The sequence below is a fragment of the Talpa europaea genome, assembly GCF_964194135.1.
Source record: "Talpa europaea genome assembly, chromosome: 2".
Taxonomy (NCBI): Eukaryota; Metazoa; Chordata; class Mammalia; order Eulipotyphla; family Talpidae; genus Talpa; species Talpa europaea.
The window spans coordinates 125,373,223-125,390,009 of NC_140068.1; the positions used below are offsets into that span (position 1 = coordinate 125,373,223).

The following is a 16,787-nucleotide window of genomic DNA, read 5'->3' on the forward strand; positions in this document are numbered from 1 at the left end:
GTCATCTATTTTTGGGCATTTGGGTTGTTTCCAAAGCTTAGCTATTGTAAACAGTGCTGCTATAAACGTAGGAGTGCAGGTGCCCTTTGGAATTAATGTTTCTGTGTCATTTGGGTAAATACCTAGGAGTGGAATTTCTGGATCCTATGGAAGCTCTATCTTTAGTAGGTTGAGGAATCTCCACACAGCTCTCCATAGTGGTTGGACCAGTTTGCACTCCCACCAGCAGTGCAGGAGAGTTCCTTTATCTCCACATCCTCGCCAACATTTATTGTTGCTAGTTTTTTAATATGTGCCAGAGAATCACAGGCTTTTGATTAGGATTTAGCTAATTTTTTTTTTCAGTATAATAACAACTTTACTGAAGACGGGTGGTGGGAGCTCTGTTTGGTGTTGGGTCCAGGGAGCAGAACAAACGGGGGACCCTGGAGAAACCCTGAAGGAACAGCGGGACCCCATCACCTCAATCACTGTGAGGCCAGCGGCCAAAGTCCCTGAGCCCAGCCGCATCGCAAGCCCTCCTGGCGGGGTCTGGACTCCGCCCCACCCAAGCCTCTCAGGCCACAAAGCTGTGTGTCCAGGGGGCCGCCTCTAGAGCACCCACAGTGCCTAATTTATTTTTTATTATTATTTTATTTTATCTATTTTTACATCATTTCTCATTTTAATTTTTGCAAAATGTGTGCATTTTCATCTTGGTTATATTCCCCATACAATTCCCGCCCCCCTTATTTTGACCCTAATCCCTCCTCCCGCCCCCACTCCCCAGTGTGTCTCTGGTTTATAGTTGCTTGCTGATTTTGATTTTTACTTTATTGCAATTAGTCTTTTTCCTGATCCCTTATTTAGGTTTTCTAAATTCCTGCTATGAGTGAGACCATCCAGTATTTGATATGGTAAGATTTGAGTCTATCACTTTGATGTTTATTTTTTCATTGCCTCGCATCTTTCTCATTCCATTTCATCATTTTCTGCCTTTCTTTGATTCAAGCAAATAGTTTTCTGTGAAATTAATTCTTCTTGTGGCTTTAGATATATTTATTTCAGTACTTTTTATTGTTGTAAATACTTAAATCTTTCATTTTTCAATATCTACTTAATTGAACTACATTCCATAATATATAGGAAATTTACAGCAATATAGTTCTGTTTAACCATCTTAATGTTATTCGTGTAATATATATATATTAAACCAAAATAAACAGAAGCCAAATAAAACTGTAAAACACAAAATGTAAGCAGTCATATCTGTTCAATAAGTTAAGACAAGCTACAAAAAAAGAGTATTCTGCATGTCTCTGTTGCTAGTTGTTGCTCTAATGTGTGAGTTATCATCTACTGTCACTTCCCGAGGCCTGGAAGAAATCCTTTAACATTCCTTGGGACAGAACTGCTAGCAATGAATTCTGTTTTTAATTAACTCTAGTGTATTTACTTTGTCTTCATTCTCCCCGCTTTTATTTTTTTTTATGTTTTTATTTATTTATTTGTTTGCTTGTTTGTTTGTTTTTTGTTTATACAAGCACTGGGTACAGTCAAAAGCGTGGGAGGGTGAGAGAATTCACCAGAGCCAGAGCGGGGAACAGAGCAGGCAGAAGGACCGAAGTCCACTGCTGAGGGGAGCAGCGGGTGGCAGGAGAGGTCTGCGCGCCATGTGGGACCCATCTCTGTGGCCGGGGAGCAGCCAGGGATCGAACCGGTGCCACAGAGGCCACGGGCAGCTTTGCAACCCAGCGCTCAACCGCTGCACCACCGGGGAGGCCCCCGCTTTTATTTCTTAAGATCTTTACATGAAATAAAATTTACCAGTTATAGATGGACAGTTAGGTAAATATAAATAATAGAATAAATAGATAAATAAATATTCTAAATAAATAGAATCCTGGAAGCACAGACATAGAGCACAGATAGCACAGCCCCCTCATCCTAAAATGTCTCCTGCTCCTTTACATTGTTTTTTGAAATTTATTTATATATTTTTACATTGTTCTTCATTTTTGTACAGTGTTTGATTTCCCCTCTCAGGTGTTGTCCCCATGAAAGTGCCTCCACCAGGACACCTGGGAACATCACCACAGACTCTGCTGCTCACCCCTCCCATTTTGACCCCTTTCCCTCCCTCTCCCCAGATGAATGTCTCCAATGTATAGTTTGCTGCTAGTTTTGTCTTTTCCCCCAATCCCTTGTATGGTTTCCCTATGTTCCTCCTCTAAGTGAAACCATCCACTATTTTTCCTTTTCCTTCTGACTTATTTTTCACTGAGCATAATCCCTTCCAGCTCCATCTATGTTGCTGCATATGGCATCTTTATCTTTTTTGATTGCCGAGTAGTATTCCCTTGTGTATATATGGCACATCTTCTTGATCCAGACATCTGATTTAGGGCATTTAGGTTGTTTCCATATCTTTGCTCTTGTCAATAGCTGCACCTTTATATTTGATCCCTCTCCCTACCCCAGTCAGGCAACGTGCCTCCTTTCTAGCTATACTCTGGAGTTTCTCACTCTATTAGATATTATCATTCTGAGGGAGTTCTCTATATTGCCAATGAATTCTATTATGAAATCTTTTATGGCTGATTTTGATAGAACCACTCCAATCTCCTTGTGATGTCTATCTTCATAGGTTATCTTTTTCCATCAATTTACCTTCAGTGTGTCTTTATATTGAAACTTCATCTCTTGCAAGCAATATATAGTTCACTTCTACAGTACTGTAAGTTTAAGCTTAATCTTCTTATCACCTGTGTGAGGCAGACAACCAAGACTCTATATGTCCCATTTTACAGGCAAGAGTGGCAACATTCCCATATTTAGCATGACACAGACCTAGGACCCAAGCCCAAGGCTTCCACACTCATAACTTCTTTCTCCAAGATTTCTTTTGTTGTTGTCTAAGATGTATTTATTTATGGGCCTCCCTGATGGCGCAAGGGGTTAAGACACGACCTATGAAGCTGTCCACAGCCTCTGCAGCACCAGTTCGAACCCCGGTCATGGAGCTACCCACATGGCACAGCAGACCTCTCCTGACTTGACTGCAGTGTATTTCAGTCAGTCAGTCTGTTCTGTACCCCACTCTGTCTCTGGTGCATCCTCTCACCCTCCACACCTCTGGCCTGTACCCCAGTGGTGGTTCCAGCTCAGGGCACCTCACATTATGCAATCACAATGTCACGCTGAAGAAAAGGCTTGGTGGACATGGAAGGGTCTACATAGAAGCTCATGCACGTGGCTGCTGGAAAAAAAGCTTCAGTTCTTCACCATGTGAGCATCTCCTTATCTGAGTGCCACCAAGCAGAGCAAATATCTTTCCCCCAGAGAGGAGCAGGAGAGATCAAGTAGGAGATCGAGACGCCTTTTGAGCCTCACTGTGAAGTAGCGCAGGCGCCCCAGCCTCTTCCATGAGCAGGGAGCCAGCAAGTCCAGGGACTCACAGGAGGGGAATTGGTCTTGACCTCTGGAGTGTATAAAAATACCTGTGGACATTTGAAAAACTTCTATTCTCCATCATCTGGCCACTAAATATTTGTATTCTTTTGTCAAAGAAGGAAAATCATGCCGATACCCTGTAGAGAGTAGTCAGGCTTTATTCAAAAAAGCACCATGGAGAAAGCAGGTTTAATTCTAAATACATGAAAGACAAGATTTAACACATCTGGATTCTTTCATTTTTCTGGGGATTTCTTTTTTCCCCCACTGACGCTGGACATTTGCCAGAATCAGGTAAAATCTGCCCCTGCAGTGTGCAAAGCTGGGCCCCTGCTCTGTTGCTTCAGTCTCCACTTGCTGCATTTTCATGCTGGGTCTTAAAGGGTTTGACTTGTCTCCATGTGATTCAATGGTCAACCAAGGTTTTGGACAATGTCTACCCAGATGTTGGCATTCACTCACTTGTTGGTTACCTTGTGCCTGGTGTATCCAAATGTCGCCACCAAATCTAATGTTTAATTCCTCAAGTCAGTAAGACTTGATCCAGGAGGTCAAAACTATTTTTATAACATCACTTAGATACCATTTGCCTTTCACTATTTTGACATTTGCTAAGTTAAAACTTAGTAAGAATGGAAATTATAGTACCAACTGCAGTTGTAGTTATTTTTCACCACCACTTTCTTGCAGGAAAAAAAAAAAAATCCAGACCAGTTTCACTTCAAAATGTCCTAGTTAAATCATGAAAGCATATTTTCTATTTATCATCCTGAAATCCACATTTTTTTAAAGGTCTGAAGTGATGACCAGGAAGTGCACATAAGGCACGTCTGGTACAGTCCAAAGGGACATGTCCCAGGGGGAGAAAACATATGACGTGAATTCGCCTCTTCTTTTAGGCAATATCATTTTTAATTGAAAGAATAAATGGCTGAAACCATGGTTCCTTAGACTAGTTGAATTAGCAGACACTTTCCTGAAAATGAACGTGAGTCTGTCCCTTTTAAAAATCAACTGAGGGCACTTGTTGCCTTGATAAAATGTAAACTTCCAGAGAAAACCAAAATTATGGAAAATTGAGTCCTATTACTATAAACTTGACAACTTACAGTATGGACCAATTTTTTTCTTTTGGGATCTGTGGTAAAAAGTAAAACATGATTTTTGATAACTTGATCCCAGAGTAATCAACACTATCTTTTTAATATGTAGTTGAAAGGTTTGGAGCGGTAAAGAAAAGGAGAGTCAGGCTACATTTCTCAAAGGAAGGGAAAAATTTATTGTGCCCAGGGCAGACCTCAGGGAACCAAGGCGGGGTCTGTGAAGCCAAGCACTTTGTCAGGGGGAAGCAGGCTTTTACAGGGTGAGGAGAGGTCAGGTGGGAGACTGGGCTTATAGGGCGGGGAAAAGATTTGTAGTGCAGGGGGAGGTTCATTATCTGAATTCTCTAGGCAGGTTTTAACATTCCTGTTCCCAGGTAGGCTTCCTGGTGGGTTTTTGCATTCAGGCCTCCTGCATGGACCCTTCATACCAGCCTTTTGTTGATAGGAAAAATGGCGAAAGTTTCTTTCTTTGGCTACTTCCTGCTGGAAGGGGGTGAAGACCAAGGGGGTGGCTCAGGCCTGATTATGAGGGTCTTCTGCAGGGATGCGAGAATGTGGGTGGAGAAGGAGTTGGTTAAAGGTGGTAGGAGACATTTCCTGAATGCGAGCCTGTGTGAATTTTAAGAGGCAAGGAGCAAAAAGAAAGAACAAGGTTATTATTAATATTGGCTCCAAGAGTGGGAGGAGCCAGGACACTATAGGATTTTGAAACCATGTTAGCGGAGAGTGGGAGCCCCCGCTTTCCCTTTCCACGTCTTTGCGTAGTTTCATGAAGGCTTCCACATTTTTTTTTACAATCCCTGACTCACTGATATAGTAACAACATTCTTCCCTGAGGAACAGGCAGGTGCCTCCCTTATCAGCCATTAACAAGTCCAGAGCCAGCTGATTTTGGAGAGTGGCCTGTGCCAGGGAGGGGAGCTGTCGTTGTAGTGATGCTAAAGACAGAGAGGTTTTTTCTAAGGAGGTATCTATCCTTTAACCGAAATGTTAGAAGTGCAGGAATGAAAGCCGACAAGGGTGTCAGTTTGCTAGCAGGGGTAGCTGTGATTGGAGTCCCATAGGGGGACTGAGAGTTGGGGAGTCTGGCAAGCAGCGTCCATTATCTTGGGTTATCTTGGTCGTAGTGGTATTGTGATTAATTGAAGCCGCCGCCAGTAGAGGCCTCTGAAGGGAAGCTCAGAGGAAACAAGAGGAGGTATTAGTCCCAAAAGAGTCATTTAGGAAGGGTATATAACATTTTGGATTATATGAATCCACGCGGAGGGTATCTCGGTCTTTTTTGATGACGTTAGCTCATTTTATAGGACTTGTTCCGAATGGAGGATGTCCTGGGAGACTTAGACTGTGGCATTTTGTGTCAGGACATATTCCCTTGAGAAGGACAATGTTGCCACTGGGTAGAAATGCCAGCCAGTGTACCCTGCGGCTTGGACTCCCTGTACCCAACTTTGGTCTCAAGGATCTGAAATAGCAGAGTTAACTTGATTCATACCGAAACCCGTATTATGATGGACCAGAGAGAACATGCAGCCTTTGTCTGGAAGGTGCACTGTACATGACGGGTAAGGGCACCCCCTATATTATCTGTAGGTATTTTTGCGGTGATTTAAGATTTGATGGTAAAAGAAATAAAAGACGGTGTTCATAGGATTAGTAATTGACGAAAGAGTTAGGGTGAGAGTGATGGGTGCTGTGCATCCGGCCTGTGGGCATCCGCAGTACCCACCAAGTGGGTAGTCTCAGTGGACCCTGAGACAAATGTTTCCCTAACTTTGAATTTCCACACACAGGACACTGGGCTAGGGGAGATTTTGACAAGAAATGTGCATCCTAGTAGGACCCAGGTTACAACATGCATACTGTTTGTCTTCGGGGGCACGTTTGACCCGAGAGATATGGTGCCAGGAGGGGTCTCCCAGAGGTGTTACCACTATAGGCGTGGTGAGAAGGACCGTGTGTGGACCAGTCCACGGAGGCTGCAGTGGCTTTGGCTGAAGTGATTTGTGCAGGACTTGGTCTCCCGGCTGCAGTGGTGGGGAAGGTCAGTTGAGGAGGTTGAGATTCAAGGCAGGACTATAAAGGGATGGCTTGTAAACCACCCATGTATGTATACAGTAGTAAAATCATGTGCCATACACCGGGCTTCATCAAATTATTTACATTCATGAAACTGGTGGTAATTAATGGATAAGGGCTACTTAAATTCAAGGCCGGAAGAAAACTGAAAGAACTTAAGCTAGGGATAAAACTGTGTAAGCTCATGGTTGAGGCCATATTTGGGTCAAAAACACACAAGAGCTGTACACACAGGAAAAAAACAGACTTTTCAGGACTTGAGACAAAGATTACACTGCGAGTCCTGCAGACCTAGTGCGCTTATGGTGACCAAGGCAAGGAAAGTTAGTTTGGGCTGGTCAACCGTGGGTGTAACTTGGAAACCACGTTGGGCTCAAACTGCTACAGGGCAGCCCTAATACAAAACGGGGTGCCTGACTGTGGGCCCTCACCTGCACACTTAAAAACTCTTATCAATACTCTACTGCAGGCACACACAAAAGGTTAATAAAAGGTTTATTTACAAGGGAAGGGCAAATGAGGAAATGTACAGCTCAGGGAGAAAAGTGGGAGATAAAGTTTTAAATGTGTCCTACCCAATCTGCCAATCTGGAATCCCAAATGGCGCTCTGAGAGCTGGCCGCAAGCCAGGAGCCGTGAAGCCAGGAGGCGAGTGAGAGAGAGACCCCAAGGCCCACGTGTTTGGTTTTTATACCAAACCTGGCTGCTTAACTCCATCCTCAGGTCCCAGCAACCTTCTCTTTGTGGTGATGGGATTTGTCTTTCCCAATGTCTTGATGGCTTTTGTCTGGAGTGGGGGTGGAGTCCACAAAGCCTGCATGGAATTAGCTCAGGACATCCTTTCCCCCTAACAATCCAAGGGACCTTAGAGGCAACAGCTCACCCTGGGAGAGTCACGAGCCAAGTGCTGGTGGTCCACAGGCCGGCCGGCCGGGTCTTTTCGTTATTCGCGATTATTTGGCGAAGTGCCGTAGGAAGAGAAGGTGGGCCAACAGGAGGAAGAGGAGGATGGCCCCTCCAAGGGAGATGAGAAGAACAAGTTGTTGAGGCATAAGTGGCCACATGGATTGGAGTTACCAGGAAGCCCAGTAAGGGACTAGAGCAAGTCCCTGCTCCGCTCACGTGACATGAGAGGCAGCGAGGGCCTGTTCTCCCGCAGGGAGTGTGCCCCGGGTCGTGTACCAGCGGCCGCCAGTGCACCACATGAAAGGTTCAGAGCAGTAAAGAAAAGGAGAGCCAGGCTAAATTTCTCAAAAGAAGGGAAAATTTATTGCACTCCTGATGGCCTCAGGGACCCAAGGTGGGGGTCTGTGAAGCCACACACATTGTCAGGGGGAAGCAGGCTTTTATAGGGTGAGGAGAGGTCAGGTGGTAGACTGGGTTTGTAGGTCCCTGAAAAGATTTGTAGGGCAGGGGAGATTCATTATCTGAATCCTCTAGGCAGGCTTCTGCATTCCTGTTCCCAGGTGGGCTTCCTGGTGGGTTTTTGTATTCAGGCCTCCTGCATGGACCTTTCAGTAGTGAAACAATAGGTAACTTTTAAAAAAAAATCATACAATTGTACGATTATCCTTACATTTACAGAAAGTTATTTTCTTAAAAATGCTTTGTTAGCATACATTGGTTATTAATATTCTAAAGTAAAGAAGTAATAATGCCAGGGACCAGCCTCAGCAAACTGTCCTGTGAGGGGTTCCTGTAAGGATGAGAGGGCATGGACAAATCTGAGGGATTAGGGGGAGGGCTAGTGAGGAGATGCAAACACTTGATCAGGGTGCAGACATCATCCTGCTGAGGGTCTCAGCAGCCCTTTATTTATACATTACAAGCAAACCCAGAGTACATAAGCATATGTATTAGAGCAGGAAGATAACAATCATCACATCTTCCTCTAGAACAGCCAGGGGTTAATTTGCCCTTCAGCAGAGGTTGTAACATTCTTTATTTTGAAGAAGGCACAGTTGCTAAACAAAAGTGTTCTTAGAATAGTCATTTATCTTAATCATTTTATTACTAGCAAAAACTTACGTGACTGAGACTAAAATTTCTATATTTACTACAGTGAAGGATTAACTAAGGGCTGGGGAAACAAAGGACAGGAAGTTACCTGGAGGAAGGGAGACACAGGGATTTTTTTCTAACTAACCTATAAAGTTGAGACTAACATATAACCATATTGTTACAGGGCAGGGAAAGGGGCAGCCCAGACACCACAAACCTGCCTATTCTAAATGGGTTCTGCCATCCACTGCATGAACACAAATCATATGAGACTTTAATGGGAAGGAACTTTAATACAATTAGGAAAAAATACAGAAAAGGCAAAGAATATAGTTTCTAAATCAAGCACCCAAAGTTACCCATCGCCTCGTGGGTAAAAGTCCACCCAAGCAGGATTGGCCCAGAACAAGGCCCCAAAGCCTGCCACAAGTCTTAAGCATCTTCCAGTGGGGATCCACAGAAAAGGATCAGAAATAACCAGACAAGTCTGGAGGGAAAAGAGCAAAATCAAAATCAAGATAAAAACAGCCATTGCCACCTCCTCACTGGTCTCTCACCCACATCTGTGTCACCCAGTCCACGACCAAAAGGCAAGTGCAGTTTCTTCACGTGTCTCTCGGCTCCATGTGCCTCCTCTGGCTCCATCCGGCTTCCTTCCTTCCTCAGTCTCCTCTGCAGCTTCTTCTCTCTCTGCTCAGCTCCACCCTCCACTTGGGTGGGGCAGGGAGCCTGGAATCTCCCCCTTTCTTGGGGACCACCCTGTTACAATCACCCCTTTTAATTTTTATTCCACCATATCTATGGTGGCACAGATCTCAGGGTGTAGTCTTAGGAGACAGGCTTTTTTCAGGGTTACAATGTGTGTAAGAGAAGCAACAATTAGTCAGCAGCATTGTCCATGAATGTCCAGTATGACAGTTTTCCATTACTGGAAAATAGTCCATTATCCAAGCCAAAAGAAAAAAAAAATCTGGAGCATTAGAAGCGTGCAGGTGAATGTTACAGGGCAGCCCGGATACAAAATGGGTTGCCTGACTGTGGGTCCTCACCCATGCACTTAAAAGGACTTATCAATACTATACTGCAGGCGGGCCTCCCCGGTGGCTCAGCGCTGCAGGCGGGCCTCCCTGGTGGCGCAGCGGTTGAGCGCTGGATTACAAAGCTGCCCCCAGCCTCTGCAGCGCCGGTTCAATCCCCAGCTGCTCCCTGGCCACCTGAGGAGGGTCCCACGTGGTGCACAGACCTCTCCTGCCGCCCGCTGCTCCCCTCAGCAGTGTACTTCCATCTTTCTGCCTGCTCTGCTCCCCACTCTGGCTCTGTGAATTCTCTCACCCTCCCACGCTTCTGACTGTACCCAGTGCTTGTATAAATAAATAAAAAAATTTAAAAAATCTAAAAAAAAAAATACTGCAGGCACAAACATGAAAGGTTAATAAAAGGTTTACTTTTAATGGAAGAGCAAATGAGGAAATATACAACTCAGGGAGAAAAGTGGGAGACAAAATTTTAAATGTGTCCTACCCGATTCGCTGATCTGGAATTCCAAATGGCACTCTGAGAGCTGGCACGAGCCAGGAGCCGTGAAGCCAGGAGGGAGCAAGAGAGCAAGAGCCCCCAAGGCCCCCCAAGGCCCCAAGGTTTTTATACCAAACCTGGCTGCTTAACCCCACCCTCAGGTTCCAGCAACCTTCCCTTAGGTGGTGACTGGATTTGTCTTTCCCAATGTCCTGATGGCTTTGGTCTGGAGTGGGGGTGGAGTCCACAAAGCCTGTATGGGATTAGCTCAGGACATCCATTCCCCCTAACATGAGGACCCACAGCTAGGCAACCCGTTTTATATCAGGGCTGCTTTGTAACAATATGATTAAAGCAAAAAACAGAAGGCTTTTATAAGAAATCATCATCTAATATATATTGTTTTAATAAGATACTGATTCAATATTAAGGAACCAAGGGCATGGAGGACGTCAGTGCCAGACAAGCCGCACTGACTCTTCACTAGCCCCAAGCTCTCAATTAAGGGAGGAATTCTCCTAATCTAACAGAATCTAACCTATTACTCCTCTACTTATTTAATCAGCCTAGTTTTCATATCTAACTTTAAGATCAAGGGAAAATTCCTTTTTCTGTAAGATTGCTGACTGTTGTTTTAAGGAACTACAAATATTTCATCAGAGGCAGGGCCTGAGATGGTTATAGCTTTTGGTTCTCAGAATGGTTAATATGTGACATCAGCAGTGGTAACATTGACTATTTCCAAGTACATTATTTGTGCTGTCAAGATTATTAGCTTAACCAGTCACAAAATTGTTGTTGGCTTATTCGTGAATGCATACTCCAACAGCTACCATACCCATTGTCACTGAAAGGGAACTGTTAAGGAAAAGCAAATCTTTCCCTGTTAAAGAGCCATAGACATGGACATGTAAGTAAAAGACAAGCTTGCTTCCTTAACAGGCATATCTAAACAAGGCCTGGCAGCCTGCTAGGCTGGTTGTTCTCCTGGGCCAGTCTCAAAGATCTGCATCCTCCCCCTTTTCCTGTGTCAAGAATGTGTATGCTAACTAACCAATGTTATCAATGAATTACGCAGTGCCATTTGCTGTCAGATTGGTTATTCAGTAATTGATCAAACAGCATTTGCAGTTTTACTTTTAAATGCGTATTTTAACAATGGTAGAAACTAGCCATAAACAAATGAGACTCTAGCAGGAGTCAGCTAAAGAGATTCCTGACTTTTCAGGAATCTGCCCCATGCCTGGACCTTTGTCAGACTGTTAGGGGGAAAGGATGTCCTGAGCTAATTCCATACAGGCTTTGTGGACTCCACCCCCACTCCAGACCAAAGCCATCAGGACATTGGGAAAGACCAATCCTGTCACCACCAAAGGGAAGGTGGCAGGGACCTGAGGGTGGAGTTAATCAGCCAGGGTTGGTATAAAAAACCAAACACATGGGCCTGGGGGGGGCTCACTATCGCTTGCCTCCTGACTTCATGGCTCGGGGCTTGCGGCCAACTCTCAGAGTGCCATTTGGGATTCCAGATTGGTGGATCGGGTAGGGCGCATTTAAAACTTTGTCTCCCATTTTTCTCCCTGAGCTGTACATTTCCTCATCTGCCCTTCCCTTGTAAATAAACCTTTTATTAACCTTTCGTGTGTGCCTGCAGTAGAGCATTGATAAGTCCTTTTAATCGCGCGGGTGAGGACCCACAGTCAGGCACCCCGTTTTGTATCGGGGCTGCCCTATAACAAGACGACAGGAGTAGCATGGCTCCCTGCATAATAACATCTTTTGAAAGGTTTTATTCTAGTAAAGTAAATATTTAAGCTATAACCCACATGAAAAAATTATACATGGGATCCGTAGTGATTTATGAGACTGTAGAGACATGCTGAAAGAAAAATGTTTGAGAATCACTGACCCAATTCCTGGGCCTGGATTCAGGGAGGCAATAGTGTGACAAAGGTCTTGGTGCAGGAGAGCAGGGGTCTCTGGGTGTGGCTCTCAAGGTCTCAGTCCCCAGAGCGCTGTTCTGGACTGGAAGGTGACTATTGGGGCTTCCTCATCTCCCCAGTTTCACATCTCACAACCTGTGTCAGGTCCTCCCTCCTGGATACTGGTGAGAGTCACCCCAGGGCTCACTCCCCATTGCCTGGAGGTCTCCAGAGCAGCCAATCAGCAGCCCCGCGGCTCCCGTTCCAAAGCCCCCACCCACCCGCCGGGACTCCATCTCCCCAGCCTGGGTGAGGGCTCCTCCTGGGGGATGGGGGGCGCAGCCCTCCTGCTCCTGCTCGCGGTGGCCGGTGGCCATGGCCCCGAGGGAGACCCGGGAGGGTGAGTGCGGGTCAGGAGGGGACAGGGCGCTCCCAGAGGCGGGAGCGAGGGCGTGGGCAGGGGTGGGAAAGGCGCGACCTCTCTGCTGCCCTAGTTGTCCCCCCACCTCGGCCCCGCCCCGTCCTGGCCCCTTTCCGTCCCCCGAGACCCCAGCCTCCTCTGGCCCCCCGAGTCCCGGCCATTTTCGACCCGCAGCCGCTTTTCACTCTCACTTGTCTTTCACCCACTTTCTGTCTCTGGGTGCCCCCTGGGACTCGAGCCCCCGAAGGGGAGAAGAATAGCCCGGTCTCCCCTCCCACCCCCAGGCCCCCACTCCATAAGGATTTTCCACACCACGATGTCCCGGACCGGCCCCGGGGAGCCCCGCTTCATCTCCGTGGTCTACGTGGACAACACGCAGTCCCAGCGGTTCGACAGCGACTCTCCGGGCTGGAGCTTGGAGCCTCTGGCGCCCTGGGCTGAGCAGGTGGAGCAGGAGAAGCAGGAGGAGTGGGATGAGGACGCGCGGATCCTAAGGGAGCGCGCACTGTGGTACCGAGCACGACTGGACGCCCTGAGCGGCCTCTACAACCGGAGCGAGACCAGTGAGCTGGCGCGGGTCCTGGCTGGGTCAGCACCCCCATCCCCATGGACGGGGCGGGGGTGTCGCTCAGGGTCTCCCCCTCCAGGCTTCTCTGCAATTGCCCGGGAACAGCCCAAGGGACTTTCACCCCGTTTCATTCTGTTTAGTTTATTAAGGGCGAGAGGGGGCGCGGGCGGGGTGACCGCGGGGTGACACTGGCTGGGACAGGGTCTCACACCTTCCAGATGATGTCTGGCTGCGACTTGGGGCCCGACTGGCGAGTCCTCCGCATGTACAGACAGTACGCCTACGTTGGCGCCTATTACCTGGCCCTGAACCCGGACCTGCGCTCCTGGACTGCAGCGGACACGGCCGCTCAGATCTCCCGGCGCGAGTGGGAGGCCCTGGGTGAGGCAGAGAGATTCAGAAACTATTTGGAGTACTGGTACTTGAGGTGGCTGCACACATGCCTGGAGTACGGGAAGGAGACTCTGCAGCGCACGGGTAAGAGGGGCCTGGAGGCCTCCCGTTCCCCCCCTGCCTGGAGTCACTGCAGGAAATGAGTCCTCTCTCTAGTCACGAGAGGGGGACTCCCCTGGGTTTCATGTTCTGCACGAGAGAGACTCCCAGAGACTCCGGCTTCTCCTGAAGGACAGTGAAGGGATCCCGTCTCTCCTGAGAAAGACAGACAGCCCCTGACCTCACACATCACCAGGTCCTTTTGACCAGGGGCCTGTTTGAGAACCACGAGTTTCTCTCTCAGTCTTGTTTCTGGTCTGAGAACATTTTCAGTTATGTGATTCCTGCTTTTCTGTGTCATTCACCTTCCACCCAGGTCAGGAATAAAAAGTCTGTGTTCCCCTCCCTCTGCTTCATCCTACCCTGGGTTTTCATCCTCATTCTAGAACTTTCTAAGGAATAGGAGAATCTCACAGATTCCCCAGATTAGCCTGTTTTTTACATTTTTTATGCTTCTAGCTGTTACAGGGCAAACCCTGATAAAAATGGGGTTTCCTGACTGTGGGTCCTCACCTTGCGCTTAAAGGGGACTTATGAATGCTAAACTGCAGACACACACAAAAGGTTGATGAAAGGTTTATTTACACAGGAAGGGGAATGGGAAATGAATAACTCAGGGAGAAAAAGAGGGAGATAAGTTCGAAAATACGTCCTCCCCGTTCCGCTGACCTGGGATTCCAGTGACCCACAGAGGTGGCGAAAACCTAGCTCGCCTCGTGGCCAAGCCAGAGACTCCCGGCCACATGACCAGTTATATACCCAAATGGAGAGCCTAGTTGCTTAACTCCACCCTCGGGTCCTCCCAACCTTCCCTTTGGTGATCGTGGGATTTGTAGTTCCCAGTGTCGTGGGGGTGGAGTCCACAAAACTTGTATGGAGTTTGCTCAGGACATCCTTCACCCCTGTCATTCCTGCCACACCAGATTTCTTGTCCATTGTGAGGACGGTCTTATGAGGATTCCTCAGTGTCCATGGAGGAAACACAAAGTGAGTTTTCTGATTTACCACCTCAGAACCCCCAAGGACACGTGTGACCCACCACCCCACCTCTGAGTATGCGGTCACCCTGAGGTGCTGGGCCCTGGGCTTCTACCCTGCGGACATCACCCTGACCTGGCAGCGAGATGGGGAGGACCTCATCCAGGAGATGGAGCTGGTGGAGACCAGGCCTGGAGGAGATGGAACCTTCCAGAAGTGGGCAGCTGTGGTGGTGCCTTCTGGAGAGGAGCAGAAATACACGTGCCACGTGCAGCATGAAGGCCTGCTGGAGCCCCAAGTCCTGAGATGGGGTAAGGAGGAGGATGTGGGCAGTGATGTTGTTCTCAGGGCCATCAGGAGCCCTTCTGGAGCCCTTCTGGAGCCCTTCAGAGGGTCAGGATAAGGTCTGGAGCTCAGGGTATGATCTTCCCTTCCCTTCCAGTGCCCCCTCCTCAGTCCTCCATCCTCACCGTGAGCATCATTGCTGGCCTGGTTCTCCTTGTTGCTGTGCTCTCTGTAGCTGCAGTGGTTTCAGCTGTGATGTGGAGGAAGAAGCACTCAGGGAAGGGAGTGGGGGATCTTGTCCACTGGGGGCTTTCATATCCCATGGAGAACTTGCCCTGCCTGGTTAATGGGAAGTACCATCCACGCATGTGTGTTGCCCAGAGGGCATTTGGTCCAGTCCCCCCTCACCTCCTTTCTTCATTTTTCTCAGTCCTGACCTGGGTCTTTAGTCCCAGTTCTGAAAACTTCCTGTTGTGCAGGATTAAAAGATTCCTTTAGGTCTTCTGACCTGACTGCTCCCTGGTCTCCCATGATGCTTCTTCCCACAGTAGGACAAGGAGGAAGCTACACTGAGGCCGCAGGTAAGTGTGGATCTGGGGTTTGATCCCTGAGCCCCTGGGGACAGTGTAGATGGACTCCATGGGGGAGTCACCCTCATCAGTCCTTCCTGTGGTCTCATCTCTGACCAGGTTCTGTTTTGTTCTCAACCAGGCAGCGACAGTGCCTATGGCTCTGATGTGTCTCTCAGCCCCTAAGGATCTTTTACAATGAACCCGATGAGGCTCCTGTTGTGCACACCCTGGGCAGCAGGGTGATGGTGTCACTGTTGTTCTTAACTGTGATATTGAACATTTGTTCATATATTTATTTTTCTATGTCTACATAAGTTGTTATGTCTATAAATAATAATAAATAAAATATAATAAATAAAAAATTTATTTTTTCATTCATACAAGAAATGGGGTACAGGCCAGATGCACGGGAGGTGATAATATTCACCAGAGACAGAGTGGGGAACAGAACAAGCAGACTGATGAAATACACTGCTGAGGGGAGCAGCGGGCGAGACAGGAGAGGTCTGCCGCACCATGTGGGATTCTTGCCTGCTGGCCGGGATCTAACCTACACTGCAGATGCTGCGGACAGCCTCACAGTGCTGCGCTCAACCACCAGCGCCACCAAGGGAGTCCTGGAAGTCAATTTTTTTTTGCTATATTTATAACACTGTTTTTTTGTCCTTATTAAAATTGGGTTATATCTTGCTGATCATTGAGTTTTAAGCATTATTTGTAAATTCTTGATATAGTCCTTTATCAGTTTTTTAATATGCAAATGTTTCCCCCCACTCTGTGACTGAACTCCTTTACTGACGGGAAAGCAAGCATTATTGTCCAGACAGAAGCATGGATATATTTTTTTAGAAAAGAAAAGATAAATTTCTAATTGGTTTTGAGCAGATACTGGCTGACTGGGATGTTGGGGGATGGAAGGGAATGACTGACTTATGCGTATCCTTGAGTGTTATTTAAATGTTCTTGCATGAGCGTGAAATATGCTTTCAAAACTAAATTACACTTCATTCCTCAATTTATAAAACTCTTCACACATCATGTCCAAATCACGTATTAAGATCAGACTGGCATGTGGGCTACAAGTGAGGGACCCGCACATCATAGTTGCACAGTCATGATTTCTCTCAGGGGTCACCCTGGTGTTGTTCGTTCTGTGGGTGTTGGACAAATGTATAATGACCTGTGTCCATCATGAGAATATCATGCAGAGTATTTTCACTGTCCCTAATGTCTTCTGTGCTCCAAGGAAGCAAAAGCAAAAAAGAAACCAATGGAATCACATGAGACTAGAAAGCTTCTGTATAGTGGGGGAAACTCATTAAAATGAAAAGACAATATCAAGTTGGAGAAAATATTTGCACATCATCAATCCAAAAAGGAGTTTGCTGCAGGAGGCCTTGTTGCTCCAGCCAGATAGGA

The 16,787-nt window shown here is 47.0% G+C and overlaps 1 protein-coding gene across 1 annotated transcript in view; it reads left to right on the forward strand.

Annotated features, from left to right (window-relative positions):
• LOC311188313 (class I histocompatibility antigen, Gogo-OKO alpha chain-like) overlaps positions 1 to 16,787 on the forward strand; it is a gene marked incomplete at both ends in the record, with an annotated part of 197,602 nt that overhangs the window by 113,335 nt on the left and 67,480 nt on the right. Inside the window, one exon of the mRNA XM_084259435.1 lies at positions 13,313 to 13,518. Within this exon, the coding sequence (XP_084115561.1) occupies positions 13,313 to 13,518 (206 nt within the window). The remainder of the gene's footprint in view (positions 1 to 13,312; positions 13,519 to 16,787) is intronic.